At 49.7% G+C, this 17,379-nt stretch overlaps 1 protein-coding gene across 3 annotated transcripts in view; it reads right to left on the bottom strand.

Annotated features, from left to right (window-relative positions):
* The window catches only part of Kcnd3 (potassium voltage-gated channel subfamily D member 3), a 216,649-nt gene extending 199,695 nt beyond the window's left edge, over positions 1 to 16,954 (bottom strand). For 2 of the 3 annotated variants that reach the window (XM_085677869.2, XM_085677867.2), the window contains exons 1-2: positions 11,162 to 11,249; positions 9,066 to 10,243 (exon numbers count right to left, since the gene is read on the bottom strand). In XM_085677869.2, coding sequence (XP_085533995.1) covers positions 9,066 to 10,171 — 1,106 coding nt within the window. In that variant the 5' untranslated portion in view covers positions 10,172 to 10,243; positions 11,162 to 11,249. Of the gene's footprint in view, positions 1 to 9,065; positions 10,244 to 11,161; positions 11,250 to 16,872 lie in introns of those variants that run through there. The other variant, XM_085677868.2, reaches the window with a different exon arrangement.
* Positions 16,955 to 17,379: the final 425 nt, after the last annotated feature.

Genomic DNA, 17,379 nt, shown 5'->3' on the forward strand with positions numbered 1-17,379 from the left:
TTTCCTATCCCTTTCAATTTAGCAGTACTGGGAACTGAACCATGGACCTTACACATACTAGGTGAACACTGTGCCTCTGAGCTCTCTTGTTTATTTTTATATCTCCAACATTTCCTGATACTTTACCTTGCAAATACTGGGTATTCAATAATGCTTACTGAATCATATGATATTTATGACATGGATGGTTTTGATACTGGTTAGTTTAACTCTTCCATGATTCTCCCACTGCTAACGTACACATGTCCAGAGAGAAGTGAAGGTAAAGTAGCGATGCTGCTTGGAGCCTATAAGCCTATCCTTACGGTTAGCTCTCTGCCATCCACATCATTGGAAACAGAGCTTTGAAAAGGATCTCATGCCAGAAGGAAAAAAAATTATTTTCTAGCAGCCTTTGACAGTATTGTATGATTGTTGAGCAGCCAGTTTCCATTTCTTCTGTTTGACTGATCTATTGATATTTCTGTTTGTAATCGCTCAATAACTGGTTGGGAGAGAGGAGTGGAAAACAAAGCGCAGAGCCACGGTGGGAGGAGAAGTTCAATGGAGAATAAAACATTTCGCTCCCAACAACTTCAAAGGAAGGACTTTGGCCATCACAGCAATGTCACAGACATCCTAAGTGTGGTAGCACACCTCAAAGATATGGCCCTTTCTCTACAATGACTGCTAAACGGATAGACTCCTACCTAGCCTCTTATAATGCTCACTCTGGTGACTGTCCAATCGTTCAAAGATGATGAGGTTCCCGGATGGAGGCAGGACCGTACTTTCTACTTTTACTGCCATTGCAAGGCACCTTGCTGTGCCCCTGGGAGCCACTGGATGCAAATCCAAGAAAATGAGATTTGCAATTTTGCATCGATAGCCAGTTAACGTAGGAGGGAAAGGTCCCCTTTGCCACTTCTGAAGCAAACAAATATCGCATGTAGCGATTTCGGCAGCTGCATTAGTTGGTGAAAATTGATGCGCATTTCATGTGTCAGAGAGCTGAATCCCAGAGAATGGAGCCAGCCTCCCAGAAAATGGTTTCTTTATATAGTTCCATCCATTCATTGTTTGATTGGACTTTCTGTATATTAAATTCAAGCTGTTCTGCCACTCATGGGCATTATGATGTGTTGGTTTGGTGGGAAGTAATGAAGGTGATGGGTTTTACAGCACCACATTACAAAGGAGGCGTCCCCAGCCTCATCCATCTCTCCATCAACTAGCTTGCATGTGAGGTGGCACTTATATTAAAACGATTTTTCTGATTCAGTTTAATGACACTCATTCAAGTCCTGGCACCCAGAATATGATTATATGAGTTAAGTGCAATCTTCTTGGACCCAGTCATGGTCAGCCAAGGCTGGGCTCTCTTCCCACACAGTCCCACCTTCCCACATGCCTGCCATTTGTACTGGTGTGGTCTGAAGGAAGCAGGATGGACAAACAGGAAACCAAACATGGAGTCAGTAGAGCAGATGCCCCTAAACATAGGAGCAGCTCCTTCCTCAAAACGAATCTTTCCTAGAAGCTAGTCTGAGGTCAACAGTACACACTCATTCCAAAGGAGATCTCTGGGGGCCTGTCTACTTCCCAGAAGAAAAACAGGAACTCAAACATCACCGAAAGAAGAATCTTTATGAATGGGTATTCCAGTGTTAGCGTCCAGAAATAGCTAGTTGTATGCAGGCTTGTGTGCCCAAAGATGGTGGAAGGTTACTCTACTTGAGTCTTTGGCTCAGAATTCCCAGCCCTTGTGGAGTGTGGTCTGGAGCCGTGCATGCCCCAGGACAAGCATTCCTTCCTGGGTGTGAGAACTGAACACATTCAGGCAGTCTATGAGGGGCTCTCCCCTGGCTGAGGAGGGAGGAGGGCCCTCTGCTTTTTGTTTACAGTAGTTCAAGGCAGAATAATTGTGGGTCCTTGGGAAGAATCATGTTTGTGTTTACTGGTGTGTTGAAAGAAAGAAGCACAAACAAAGCCGAGCAGAGAGAGGTTGGGATTGATTTCCAGACATTCCAGAAGGGAACTGTGAAATGAACACCAGCGTGGAAACCCTTTTCCAAAAATTGCAGTGATCTGAATTGCCAGCTCAGAAAGCAAAGGCGGGGCAAGGCCCCCCACCACCACCATGTGAGGCACCTGAGTGACTCAAGTGTCATCCCTGTGAGTCAATCTTTTTTGCAGTTCAGTCTCAGAGAGGCCTCCGTGTCAGAGTCAAGGCTGGCCCCTCATGATGGTGTAAGCACATGCCAGCTGATCACATACTTCACACTATGGCCTGGGCAGGAAAAAGGGTAAGTTCCATCCAGTTTTCCACCCTATACCAGCCTGCACTCTCCCTCTTTCTGATGTTGTGACTCCAAGTTGGTGCTCTAGGCTTGCTGGTTCCCGGCTGATGTCTTAGCTGCCCGGGGCTTTGAGTCTCCCTACGAGTCTCTTCTTGCCAAATGTTTCTCCCAAGGGTATGGAAGATCTTCATGGCTAATCTGCTGTAACTTTTCAGTTGGCTTAATGGGAGAGGGCTATTGAATACTTCCTGATGTTTCTACTTTAAAACATTTAAAACACTTAAAGCACACTTTAAGTGTGCTTGTGGGGGGTAGGGGAGGTCTACTTGTTACGTGTGTGTGTGTGTGTGTGTGTGTGTGTGTGTGTGTGTGTAGAAGCCAGCAGTCAACTTCAGGATCTTTCCTCGATCTCCCTCCATCTTTAATTTTTAAGATGGAGTTTCTTACCTCAAGTGCCTCAACCCAACTCTGTTGACTGTCCAATGAGTTTACAGGGAATTACCTGTCTTCACACTCCCCTCTCCCCAGTGCTGGGGCATAAGTGTGCCACTGTGCCTAGCTTTTAAGCAAGTTCTGGGGCTTGAACTCAAGCCCCCATGGTTGCAGAGCAGCCACTGAGCTAATGTTCCAGCCCTCTGCCTCTAAATAGACAAGGATCCTTCAGTTCCCTGATCTCTGCTGCATTCACCCATGATGCCACCACCATTCGTGGCCTGGATTATTGCCATGCTATTTTATGTTAAGGGATCAAGGAGGCCTCACAGATGCTGAGCAGAGACCTGAAGGGATATGGACAATATAGAGAAGAGTGTTCCAGTCAGAAGGAACATACATGCAAAAGTCCTCAGGTAGAGGGGTCGTTAACATGCTATTCCAGGGATAGCAAGGAAATTCCTAATAGAGTTTCTGCAGGGAGGGGGCAGGAGACCAGAAAGGTAATGGGAGAATCTTTCAAGCATGCTGCGTGTGACCACCATGCCACCACGGCTCTGAACAGGACGTCCCTCAAGCATTTTAAGCCTCTGCTCAGTTTCCCAGGGATCTGGTTGCTGGAGAGTAAGTACACGCAGCACTCCCTACGTGTCCTGCCATGTTTTACTCTTCTGTGGATCTTAATAGTGTGTGTTTGTTTGTTTATCTACTTACTGTATTGCCCTTCCCATTAGGATGCAAGCTGCACAGAATGGTTTCTTTACTGTTGAATTCTAGTACCTAGAACTTAATAAGTATTTGGGGGAATAAACAGTGGCGTGAAGAGAACCATGTTGGGTAGGAACTTACCTATGGTTCCCTTTATGCTCCTCCCTGGCCCTGCGGTATCTCAAGGTGATCATGGTTAAGTAGTCAAATACTATTTAAGGGCTCCCGGCAAACACTCTTTGCAAGAAGTCTCAGCCCTCCCAAGGCTGAAGTTTCATTCAGTGTTTGTTCTCCCTGTCTGCTCTGCCCACAAACATCCTGCCTGACGTGACAGCAGGGGTGATATCTGGAGAGGCCTGTGTTTGGTTCTCACATGGCCAGAAGTGGTTTGTGAATGGGGAAGTTGGAGCTGGGGAAGCCAAAGCACAAATCTGTTTAGTCAAGCGATCGGGATGGATGCTCACTACACTATCACACCCTGTGATCTTTGAAGATAATGCACTTCAAGCCTTCACCGTCTAGGTGGAAAATGCAGAAACCAAGTCAAGAAAATGATGGCAGGGTAGGACACCAGGGCTGTGACTTGAGTTGGTGTCAGCAGGGTAGGACACCAGGGCTGTGATAGGAGGAGGTGGTGACAGGGTAGGACATCAGGGCTGTGATGGAAGGAGGTGGTGACAGGGTAGGATACCAGGGCTGTGACTTGAGGTGGTGTTGGCAGGGTAGGACACCAGGAGGTGGTGGCAGCAGAGTAGGACACTGGGACTATCACGGGAGGCAAGAGGAATCCCAGATCTTCAATAGCTAGGAAGACTTCTTAGAGAAGACAGTGGAGCTTTACATTTGGAAAATGACTGTTCATGTCCTAAAGAAGGGAGATGCACCTTGTTTGATTTGTCTTGCAGATCCACATTGGGCTTGTGAATGCGATCATAGTGCTTGTGTATTCTCAGATTCGGCAATGCTCTCTGGTGCACAGAAAGCATTCACAGACATGGAAAGAACCAGACTCCTTGTTGAGAAGTTTGTATCCTCTCTTGGGACTTTCAGCACCAGGGAACTATCAGTTAAGAAACAAACAAACAAACAACCCGAAGGTCACTCATTCTCAGAATGTTCTGTGAGCAGTCCTGGGGGCAGGGTTCCACCCCACACAGTCTCTAGACTGAGAGGTAAGGTGATCCCTGGGGAAGTACAGACAGAACACTGAAAATGGAAGAGTTCATGAAAACACATCTCAGACAAGCTCCATTTCTGGCACTGGAGAGCCTGATCCAGAACCCCAACCTGCAATGTTCTCTCTACATCCCTGACTTCCTGAGTCTTCCTGCCTCCTGGGACCTCAGACAGATGCCCTCCAGGATTAGGTTTAAAGTGAAATGCAAAACACCTGGAGACTGCTTCACACTTGGAAGAAGTAAAACAACAACAACAACAAAAACCACAAAACAAAAAACAACAACAACAAAAACCAATCGATTCTGCTTTTGTTAAAGTGATTTTTGGACACTGTCAGAAATGCTCTCATCTCAGAGCAGAGGGTGACAGACAGGTTGCCAGTGACAATTATGTAAGTCAGGAGCACGCTGCTCCATACCTTCCCCACTTTTCCCAGGCCCAATTCCCCTCTTTAAGATGTCCAAGAGCGGTTCACTCCAGATGTCCTGAAGTCAGCACACCCCCCCCAGCTTTTGAGAACACACACCCAACTACTCCAGCTTCTCTTTTTTTCCCCCACGTCCTAACCTGAGCTGCCTCAAGGACCTACTCAGGACTTGCTCAGGCAGTCCAGGTCAGCCACAGTGCTAAGCAAAGCCAAGCGAAATTAAGAAGGGAAATTTGCTTTGACATAACTCACCTCATATAATACATTCCCAAACTAGTTATGTTGGTCTTATTTAATATTGGGAGTTCCACGTTATCCCTTTCCTCTATTAACTGAGATAATTGGGGATTTGTTTTATTTATAGCATCAATTATGAACACGGAAATTAATCCTTGAATGGTGCATTTGGGATCTCAACTGTCAAGGGAGCAGAAGGGAAGCCTGGGCACAGCTCAGGGGTCTTTCCTATCGGCACAGGAGCCTGCCAAGGAAAGACATCTTCAAGCCTGGGTGATAATTTGGGCTGTCATTTGTTCTTGTGTGCATAAAGCATTTTGAAATATTAAATAAATGGTGATAATTGGCTTCAGGAGATCCTTCCCTGGGGGACATCTACTGATACCTGAGTGAGGTAGTATGAAAGCAGGCAGAGATGGCAACCGGAGCCTGGCAGAGCAGACAATATTAAATAAGACCAATATAACATACTTTCACTTGTATTGGCGCTCAGCATGTTGGCTGGCACTGCTTTGAGAAGGAGCTGAAGATTGTATCGTTGATTAGAGACGGGAGCTCAGGGAGGAGAAGGGCAAGGGGAGCCACGGACGTGGTGGGTATGTGCTGGGAGCTCCTGGAAGCAACTGGACCGCTGCAGAGCTGGTCCTTCATACTTCCTGGTCACATGGAGCTCAAATTCAACAGAGAGAGAGAGAGAGAGAGAGAGAGAGAGAGAGAGAGAGAGAGAGAGAGAGAGAACCTTTCTTCAATGGTCGATCAGGACTAAAACTAGCTAGTGAATGTGGACTGGATAGAAGCCAGCTAGGAGAGAGGGGAAACTTTCCTGCATTGAGCCAGAAAGTCCCCTAGTAAGGGCAAGAAGCTCCATGTGGTCCTGTAGAGCATCTCAGTGGACACATCAGTCAAGTCTGCTCTCCTCTCTCCCGGAGCAGCAGAGCTGAGACAGAGCATCCAGGGCTGGAGTTGCTGCAGGGCTGCAGGCTCAAGCCTTCAATTTACCCTCAAGAAAGGACAGAAACATCTAGAAGAGACTGAGAACAATATCAGGCCAAGAAAATGAGGAAGGTGCCCCATTTACGCTGACCCCTCCATTAAAAATGCATTTTGCCAAGCACCTGCTATGTAGAGCTAAACAAACGAGCCAGGTAATGGTGCCAACTGCCAGCTCAGGTCAAAGTCAAAGTAGCTCCATCTAGCACGGAGCTACAGTCAGAGTGGAAGGAAGGAAAAGAGACTGCTGTCTTGTAACTCATCTGGATAGAAGGAAGAGAAGACGAAAGGCTTCCTTTCTAGCCCATTTATTCGCCTCTCAGAAGGTAGACATTTCAATGTATTGGGACGGAGAGCCAAGCCTGTTTATCACTGGGGGTGGAGTGAGGAGGTTCAGGGCCCGCAGGGGAGCCACACCTGTCTCCAGTGTAGGCAGAGTCTTTTCCTCCTCACGTGTCTTCTCCTGCAATCTTTCCGCACCCTGCACTACCTCTGAGAAAATAAACGAGAGGCCAACACTGCCTACCCCACCCCCTGATGTTGAACACTGGAAGAAATCAACCATTACCCCACAGTAAAAATAGCGGTGAAATCCCAAGCAATGAAAACAGTCATTGATCTCTAGGGCAGTCTTCTGGTCTGTCTAGAAGGAAATGTGTGATATGTAAAGCCTGTCACACAATACTCACCAAGCTGATGCCTTCTTGACCAGTCATGTGACTTGGAGGGAATATCACATTCGGAGGTCATCTAAAAAAGTAATAAGCCCCCTGGTCTGGCTTCTACTGGAGGCCCCGATGGAGTGGGGACAGTGGGACATGGAACAAGGAAAAAGGACACTGAAGGTGTATAGCGGTATTTGAAAATCAGCCGTGACTCTGGGAAACTTACTAAATCCCTCTGAGCCTCACCTTCTATATCTTTAAAGAGTACAGAACTTCTCCTACCTTGCTGCTTTAAGGAATTAAAGATAATATATGTGAAGTGCTCAACACACTACTGACACACAGTAGACACCCAGATGCTATTATACTACTAATAAAAAGTAATTGGCAGATGGCCAGTGATGTGCCTATTGATCTCCAAAACGATCCCATTTTAATTCTGACCCCCATCAATCTGCCTGGTATTCATCACAATACAAGTTCCTCCCTTTGGGGTCACAAATCCCATCAAGAGGCAACTGGGGAGTCACGGATCCCCATCAGGATCATGCTGGAGGGTTGGGATGAGATACCTGGGTTTCTTCAGGAAGGTGAAGGATGACTAGGGTCTGCATAGAAGGGACAAATATGAAGCCAAGTCCCTAGGTCGCTTTATTCCAAATATCTCATGGTGCCCAAAGTTTACATCTGCCATTTGATCCAAGACAGGCACAGTCCGAGTTTGACATTCACTCTGATATGCAGCTACTTATTTAATGAGTGCGTATGTGGGCATGTGTTCACCTGTATAAGCATGATGTACGGTGTGAGTGTGTGTGTGTGTGTGTGTGTGGTGTTGAGAAGAATGGCTGTATAGTTTTCTTTCGACAGACAGAGGTAAAGGGAATAAATGCCTGGATCAAACATGGCATTCACAAACGGATGGTGACATCCCTTGCTCCTCCCTGCTCCTCTCTTGTGGCAGAGCGACAAATGCAATCACTTTAAAAGGTCCAATCACCTGCTCAAGAAGCACACGCAGCACTGTGGAATAAACCTATACCACCACAACAGGGTTTCAGCTAGGAAAAAAATTGAATTACCAGGATGCCACCAACTGAATTGTCAAAGACCAAATAAAAAGCCTCATGAATTCTCCATCAGCAATATGATGCTTCCTTTTCTAAGCAAATCTAGAGCCGGCGTATGAATTGTGGAGGGATTTTTCATTAGTCTCTGAGGCTGAGGCAGAACCCCTCTGAAATCTATGTCTCCATAAAGCTTCCTTTATTTTTCTCTAATCCTGTTAGAATGAAGGTTTTAATCTCCTTCCTGGGACCCCTTTGTCTAATGGAAAGCTTCACATACCAGCACCATAAATGTATTTTCGTGACCTCGGTGGAGTGGAGGACTCAGACACCTGGAAGAGAAATGTCACCCGAGATCGCACCGAGCACTTGTCTCTCCCTCTGAAGATAGTGGTGCTTGTCTGGCCACGTGACCCATCGAGACTGTTTCACAGACGCACAAGTAGCCTGGGTCATTCCCCCTCTGACTCCAGTTGATAAAACAAGCCTGCTCCTCCTTTAGTGAGAAAAAAAGAAACTGGTGCCTTGCTCTGCAAAAATCCCCAAATCAGGGTCATTGGGAGAAATTCTAGCCAGAGTTACCAAACCCATGAGTGTCTGTGGCAGCAGAAGTGAAAAAATGAGGCAGAAGAGAAGTCAGCTTGCAACTATGCTACCAAGGAAAAATGCAGGGAAGGGATCTGCATGTGCAGATTGCACACCATTCACCCAACTTCTCCCAGCCTTCTGCCCCACCACCCGCCTGCTCTGTCTTCCTTCCCTGCACAGTTCTTAGAGACACTCCATCCTGCCATCACACACACCACACTGCTTGTCTGGAGGAAAGACATAGTGACTTAATTTCCCATGTTTTATAAAACACGTGTCTCACCCCACCCCAACAGAATCCATTCAGAGAAAAGTCACCACCCACAAACAAATCACTCATTTCTTTTCTGACTATTCCATTCCCCTGGCTTCCAAGAGTTGAGTGAAGGACTTTTGTCTCCAAACCTCCTCCCCTCAACCGTGATACACCACCTAAAGCTTTGTGATCAACCAATCCAACTTTACCCTAGCCAGGACGGTGTCACTGACTTACCCCAGTGTAGTCATGGTGACGATGGTGTACCAGAAAGATGCAGGGATGCTTGTGAATTTGCTGGCAGAGGAGCCCTTCTCGGCATAAAACATCACAGTGGCAAAGATGATTATGGCCATGGTGAGGGAGAAGAGGAGAAAGCCCAGTTCTGAGGCACAGCTCTTCAGGGTGTAGCCCAGGATCCGTAGGCCCTGGGAGTGTCGGGAGAACTTGAAGATCCTGAAGACACGGAAGACCCGGAGTGTGACAAAGGCCCCAGACACATCCTCATTGTCGGTCATGACCAGGCCGATGTAATAGGGCATGATGGCCACCACGTCAATGATGCTCATCACACTGCGAATGAAGCGGTACCGGCTGGGTGCCGCGAAGAGCCGGAGGAGGTACTCCACCGTGAAGATCATGACGCAGGCAGTGTCCAGGCAGAAGAAGGCCACCGAGTAGCGTTCTCCACATGGCAGCTCCTTGCTCCCTGGCACCGTGCCGCATGGCACCGTCTCCACCACGTTAGTGATGACTGAGACAGCAATGAAGAAACCAGTCACGTAGTAGAAGACCAGGGCCAGGGTGCTGGTGTGTGGGTTCTCGAATGCCCGCCACATGGTCTGGCGGAAGCTGAGCGAGGGCATGGACTCCTGATTATTCTCAGAGTCATTGTCATCCATGAGCCGCTCTGCGTTCTCCCGCTTGCGGTCTTTGTACTCCTCGTAGCAGCAGTCTCCGATGATCTCAGGGAGGATGCCATAGAAGGCCAACTCATCGTCGTAGGCAGAGATGCACTCGTAGCGCGGGTAGTGCAGTTTCCCGGTGCGGTAGAAGTTGAGCACGCAGCGGAACACTTCCGGGTCGCGGTCAAAGAAGTACTCCTTGGTGTCCTCATTGAAGAAGAACTCCTTCTCTGTGCTACCCAGCAGGGTGTCGGGGTAGCGCTCCAGAGTGGTCCTCCAGGTCTGGAACCGTCTTCCGCTCACGTTGAGGACGATTAGCTCGTCTTGCCGCTTGTTCTTGTCTGCTGGAGCTAGGGGCATGGGGCAGTTGGCCACTGGCATCCATCCAATGGCTGCAGCCCGGGCAAAAGGCAGCCAGGCTGCAACTCCCGCCGCCATGGTGACTCCAGCTTTTGGGCTGGTAGCTGCTCAGACACTGTGCACACCAGCTTGAAGTTAGTTCCGTGACCCCTGGGGGATAGGAAAGATCAGAGAAACGGCTGAGTCTTCTTTGAGTGTTGGAGGATAGGACAAGGGGAGAGTCACTGAGTAGAACAGCAAGTCTCCAAGGCAAGATAAAGCTGAAAGCACCCAAATAGGAAACTCTGATAGTGATGCAAGGACAGTACCTCACAGGGGGCTGTGCAAAGGGCCAGTTCATCAGAGGCTGCTGACTGACTGATAAAGTGTCAAGCTGGGGGTGGGGTAGGGGTGGGGTCCAGGAGTACTTGGGAAGGAAAGCCTTTAACAGGAAGATCTGGGAAGATGGGTAATAATTAGTTCTGAAAGGTTATGGGTGTTATTGCGAATTTAAATTGGGAGAGGGTAAATGAGTTCTCATTAAACAAATTTAAAAGTGGGATAAACATGCTAATTTTTATTTCACTCTTCATCCACCGGGGTAATCAGGAATTGGGGTGCCAATGAAGGAGATCAAGTAAACACATCCTTTCTATTTCTCCCTGGTGGGAAGGAGACCGAGGCTGGGTTTAGAAAATTCTGTCAAGGTGGGAGACCCCAGCAAGTGAAGTCCTCCCCCTGACTCCCATGGGGAAAGCTTTCACTGGCAAATTGCTACTTACTCTTGAGGATGCTTGGCCTGGATCCTTGCCCTAGCAACCTACTGTCCAATTGCAGCCATCAGAAGCATGATGAACAGACAGGGAATGGTTGTGGGGTTGGACCGGGTCTCTCTCTCTCTCTCAACCAAATGAAGGCATTCTTGGGTTCTTGGTCCACCCGACTTCCACACTGTCCCTCTCCCACCCCAGAGCAAGCTGAGCCATGCTCACTGCCTTCCCTAGCTCCCTTGCCTCCTGTCTCCATCTGCCCGGAACCCAGAGTTCCCCATTATATAACAACACACCATCCCATGCCAGGCTCTCTCACCTGTCCTCTACTGCACCCTTCGGAGCTTCTTCAGGGCTGGGCACCCTTGCCTCTCATGCGCAGCTTTCTGCACCACGTTCCCCATCACCTGTGAGGATGGAGGGAGCAATGGCACAGAGAACTATATTTGGCTTGGGGAAGCAGATTTACCTTCCCAGATTTGGCTTTTTTAAAGATGATAGTGAAATGACTCTGCAATCCCCAAATGTATACCATCTGTGGGAAGCCATGTGGTGACACAGAAACACACGTAACAGTGACGGGAAATTGTTTGGGGTTGGCACACTCAACTCCACTAATCCTAAACTGATCGCACCGCGCAGAGCCAAATCCTAGCTCAGTTATTTGGATTCTCTAGAACGCACTTGGTTTATTTCTGTAGGGAAATAAATGAGGCAGAGGTGACTTTGGGAGTCTGTGGTCTTTTTTGTTGGTCTAGTTTTGGGGTTGGGTGACTTATTACACAGAGACTTGCGATGAACTTTGGCCTTCCTCTCTCCAGGAATGCTACTTCGCCCGCTTCTCAACTCCAGGCTCTAATGATGCTTTTGCTCCCGAGCTGCTACTGGTCTTTCCTACCCAGATGCCTCTGAGACAGAAAAGCTTACACTCTCTCCATCCCGAATGCTGCTCTTCACACCCTGCCCACAGCATCCCTCACCCTAGGCCACTTACCCTGACCATGGTTTGTTTTAGTTTTTGTTTTTCAAAAAAAGGTTTCTCGGTGCAACACTGGCTGTCCGTCCTGGAACTCGCTCTGTAGACCAGGCTGGCCTTGAGCTCACAGAGATCCGCCTGCCTCTGCCTCCTGAGTGCTGGAATTAAAGGCATACACCACCACCGCCCGGCACCTGACCATGTTTCTTGTACTCTATTCTAAGGATTGCCAAACAATGAAACTCCATGAGAGACTGGCTCCCTTGGTCCTCCCTTCCGCCGGCATTCTGGTCTCACTCTTCCCTCTCCATTCCTAGATTCCTCCCATTACCTTGGAATTCATTCTACTTGGAGCAATCTCCGCAAAGCAAGGTTCTGATAGTGCCTCGCTCTGTAGCCTGTGAAATAAAACCCTAAGTCCTTGGTCTGACATTCCAGCATCTTCATACAGGAGCTCAGCTTAGCATATCAGCTAGGCAGTCCAGGTACCTTCCTAACCTCCAACAACAAGAGTAGAGACTGGCTCACAAACAAACCCTGGATGTCTGTCTCTGGAGTATCTCCCCCATCCCTCCACTTGCCTTGCTCATTAAAATCCTACCTGTTCTCCTTCTTGGTGATGCTTCCTCTTCTCCCAAGACTCTCCTTCCTTTAGGCTCTCTGCACTCTGCCTCTCTGCCCAAGCACCTGCCACGCCAAGCTCGGATGACAGGTGCTTTATATCCCTTTCATTAACAGTGATGGCATGAACAGTAATAAATGTCCAGATACTCTGTGCAAGGTATTGCACTGTCTCCCATGGCTATCTCATTTAATCCTCAAAGCAACCCTGGTCAATCATGTCCATCATTTCATGAATAAGAAAATCTAAGGCCTGCAGATACTTAGCATTCTGATAACCCTGAAACACACGTCCGGGATTTGACCTTGAATGGATGACTGAGCACTGACCACACCAGGCTCCGTACCTTATGCATCCCTGGACGGTTTCCATCGAGTCACCAAAATAACCCCTGCTTTTGGAGTAGACACCACTGTAGTCCTCATCTTGCACATAAGGAAAATGAGAGCTAAGGAGTGGCCGTGACTTCCTGAGTGATTAATAAAGAGTCAGAACTCGTTGGGAGTCACTCTAGGCAGGACATTCCCTGGGACCCACAAAGATCTTCCAGAGCAAAGGCCATGTAATCTTAGCTTTCCGTCTAGCCCAGCAATAGTGCATGTAGTGCTTGAGCAGGCACCGGAGCCAGGACCGCTATTTGACAGATGCTGCTTGCATTCTCTGTTTAACTCTATGCCTTGCTGCTGTTTCCTGGGGGTTCTCAAGGGTGGCTGTTCTCTCTCTAAACAGTAAACTCTGAAGACAGAGCTGAATTGAAATCCTGAGAATTAAGTGTCTGCAGACTAACTGTAGGTTAGATAAATGTCCTTGAGGAGTTGACTTCTGCCTCAGTTTCCCCACCTACATGCTAAGGGGGTGGGGGATCTTCGCAAGTGCCTCTCTTCCTGAAAGGTTGTTTCGATGCTGCAGAAGACAATGAGAATGACAATGATGTTTCCTATAGATGTCACTGCTTAGAGGATAGAAAAACAGCACGGGCCTGATGAGCCCTTGATTATAGGAACTGAGAGAATGGAGGAGAGTGGAGGTCATTCATCCATGACAGCAGGTAATCCACACACCGCTGAGAGAGGATTCACACACTCTGCATTGTGTAGCTGTCTTTACGGCCTTCGCCCTTACAAGGAACTATGTTTTCTTTGGACCAGGAGAGACCCCTGCCCCCCCCCCCCAGTGGATACTTAGCTAGGGTTCCAAGGGGTGAGGGCCTGGGAGACAAACATGAACTGAACATCAGTTATTGAAAATTCTGATTCTGACTCAGGTCATGTTTCCTGAGCACCGGCAAAGTTCTGGGCACTGTCCAAGGCACCTTTTCACATCATATAACGTTTAATTTATTCCCACAAAAATCCCATGATGTTTTTGCCTATTGGTGACAGGAAAAAAATGTCGAAGCCTCAGAAGTTTCCTTCCAAGTGGTTAAGTTAATATATATAGTATTGGACGGTTTTCAAACCAGACCATTGTCTGGCTCCCTGTCAAATGAATTCCCTGAACTAGGTACAGCCCAATCCTAATGTTCCTTTGGAAGAAGCAGGCAGCTGAGAGCGCAAGCTCCAAGGACCTTTCTGTCTGTTTTAGTACTACCCTTAACTTTTGAAAGCAAGCCACTGTTAACTTTCTGGGTTGCAGAATCTTCGTCTGTAACACGAGAGCCTAAAAAGAAAGTGAAGGAGGACCTTTTGATTCAAATGATTCTCCTGGATCCAGGACACAGACGCTCCATCTCCTGTCTCTCTGAGACTGCCTCATGATGGCTGCCCATGCAGAGCGGGAAGTAGAGCATCTGGCTTGGTTGCTGTGGGGATGCAATTAGCCTGAGCCTCATCTCAGCAGAGGGAGTTCTGGGAATTCCTGATGAGGCTGGTGCCCAGAACAGGACACACAACCTGCATCATTTAGAACCCAAGGCAATCCAAGGCCTAGTCTGCCCACAGAAATCCCCTCACCCTCCTAGGAAGGAAAAAGGGCTAGGACTCAGGTCCTTGCTGGCCCCTTGACTCATGACCCCTAACATCCCTGCCTTATCAAAGAGATGGACCCTGGCAGGGGTTCAAATGGCCAAGATTAAGGGATTGCTGATTCAGGAGGTATCCTGGAGAGCCTTGTTAGCCAGACACAAGGACAGTGACCCCCTCCTGCTAGCCTCACAGTACTGCCCCTGGGATTCTGGAGTCCCAGTACCAGCTGTCTGCTTCCGTGAGCTGAGCTCCATCCCCTCACCCTCTTCACTGAGTCAACTCTTCTTTTCCAAGGCCATGAGTAATGCACAAACTGCTTTCTGATGAATAACCGAAAGCTCAGAGAAAGGCAATCCCCTCCCTATCTATCCTCAAGTCTCTTGTCCCAAGGGTGAACTTTTACCCAGTAGAATAATCCAGAACAACCTTTCTCAAGAAGGTCATGCAAGTGCCAGACTGTCTCCAGAGACTCAGAACCCATCCTTCTGGTTCAAGGTACCAAGAAAATAGCAATTACCCTTTGGCCACTTTCGGTGTGCCTTCGTATGTGCGTGCACATGGTCATGTACCGTACTGAGTCTGGAAGAGGACAATCATCCCACCAGGCACCATGCCCAAGCCTATACCAGCCACACCCACCACACAGCCCTGTAGGGATGACCTGGCTCAAACAGGACTTCTGAAGGCTGTCGATGCAACACTCACCGCTAATAGTGCCAGCGCCTCTTGGAGCTTGCCTGGGTATGGACCCTGCAACAGGCACTACAGTGCGGCCCCATTTCCAGCCAATGGCACTGCACACACCTCCCATACCACGGCTTTACTAGGACGTGGATGCCTTACAAAAGAAAACTCTGAAGCTATCTTTGTTTGTGGCAAAAGAGTTTGACAGTGGGAAAGACTCAGCGGTGGGGTAAGGGAGAGATGCAGGAGGGAGATTAAAACCAGGAAAACTCAGAAATGACGATCGCGGAAAAATCTTGGAAAAAGAAACCACTTTCTCTTGCTTTAAAAAGTCAGCTGCCCTGCTAAGTAGCTTCCGTTTGGGAGGCAGAAGATCAAAAAGGGGCAGACCTCTCGTCCTGGGGTCTGATACCTCACCTGAGCACAGATAAGAAAGTGGTCAAAATATCACACCTCCAAGATCTGCCCTTCAATGACCTCAGGAGAGAGCCTCCAGAAACTGGAGCTGGCCTGAGGGACCGGTTCATGCTCCCGGGGAGTCTGCCCTGCGTCTGTTGGTGGGATTTTGTTAGGTATGAAATGGGTGGGGGAACCATGCTGGAGATCCTTGGAGCACAGGCCTGAGACACACAGATCCTCTTCTCCATAGTGCGACTCCTAGGATGGCCAGGGCAGTTTCCCCCAAACTCTTTTGGTTTTCGGCCTTCTCAACAGCAAAAGGGAGCAAGCTGCTAATCCTCCCTCCTCTGGAGCCTTGTAGCATTCAAGAAGCACCACGAAAAAAATAAACACATCAACAACTCCTTTCTGCTGGCCAGTACGTGTCCACATGGGCAAATGCACACATACTTTACATTGAATGAACGCCCAGAAGCCCCTTTCCCCGAGATAAACATTCAGGCTCCCTTGAAGTAAGAGTAAGTAATGCATCGATTCATGCATGCATGACCACTCTGTAAAACCTGATTGCGGCTTGCATTGTGTCTATCCCCCTGTGAAAGTTCAGAGGCTCCGTCAAATACACGGAGACTTCTCTTTGCCTTGATTTCAGGTCTGGAACCTCAGCCTGTTGCTGACTTATCAAGGCTGCCCTGAATGAAAGGAGAATACCATAGGCCGAACAAAAATGCCAGCACTAAGCAAGTGCAGGAATTTAGTTGATTCTAGATAACTTCTCTGCTCATCCCCTGTGTAAACACCTTGTAAAGCAAAAGAGTCTTTGATACCCCTTCTCAGGGGCCACTCATAACACTTCAGAGACCTTTCCTAGGGTCCACAGGGTGGAATATGTGACGGGCAGAACCAGCTGGACCGGCCCCCAGCCTCTGGCAGGCGCACCACAGGCTCGTTGGGCTGGAGAACTTTGCGAAGCGCCCCAAACGGCTCCCAGCTTCCACTCTCAGCCATTTCTCTCCTCGGCTCACAAAGAGCAGGGACGGAGCAAACCGTCGCCACCTGCAGACAGATCCCGGGGCGCTGCTTCTGGCACCCGGCAAGGGAAGGCAGGCCAATGGCAAGAGGGCAGAGGTTCACACCCCCACCCCCAAACCTCTCAGAGCCTGGGTGCCCAGAGGTGGCTCCGCAGCCAAGGGAACCGACGCCCCCAGGCCCGCTGCCTGCTCCCCCACGGCCACGGCCCCACCCCCAATCCTTCCGGCGACCCAGCGCCCACCCACCCGGGCGCGGGAGTGGGAGGGTGCCGCGTGGGCAGCCGGAGCAACAGGCGTGGGAGCAGCGCTCCTCGCACTTGCTGGCTCCCGAAGGCTCGGTCGCTTCCCTCTTACCTTCGCCGAAGCCAGCCCCAGGCCCGGCGCCCCGCGCGCGCGAGGAAGCTGCGGCCGGGGGCCGCCAAGGCGCAGAGCGCCCAGCAGCGCGGGGAAGCGCCCAGCAGCGGCCGCTCGGGCGGCTCCTCCTCGCCGGCGAAGTCTCTCTCGTCCCTCCCTCACTCGGTCGGTTCGTGCGTCGGTCCGTCCGGGGGGCCGTCCTTCCCCCGCTGTCGCCGCCGCCACCGCCGCTCCAGCCCCAGCTCGGCAGCGCGTCCCCTCCCCGCCTAGCCGCTCCGCTCTCGGGCTCGTGAGCTCCGGTTCGCTTGTTCCCTGCCCCCGCCGCTGCTGCTGCCGGTGCCGCGCGGAGCGGAGCGGAGCCGGGCCGGCCACGGGGCTGCCTCTCCCGAGGTCCCTCTCCCGAGGAGGCGGTGGGGGGCGCGGCGCGGGCGGGGCGGAGAGGAGAGTCCGGGGGAGGCGGCGAGGCTGCGCCCTCCGCTCCCCACCGATCCCCCACGGGTCGAGCGG

Source organism: Myodes glareolus, chromosome 17, assembly GCF_982192425.1.
Source record: "Myodes glareolus chromosome 17, mMyoGla1.1, whole genome shotgun sequence".
Taxonomy (NCBI): domain Eukaryota; kingdom Metazoa; phylum Chordata; class Mammalia; order Rodentia; family Cricetidae; genus Myodes; species Myodes glareolus.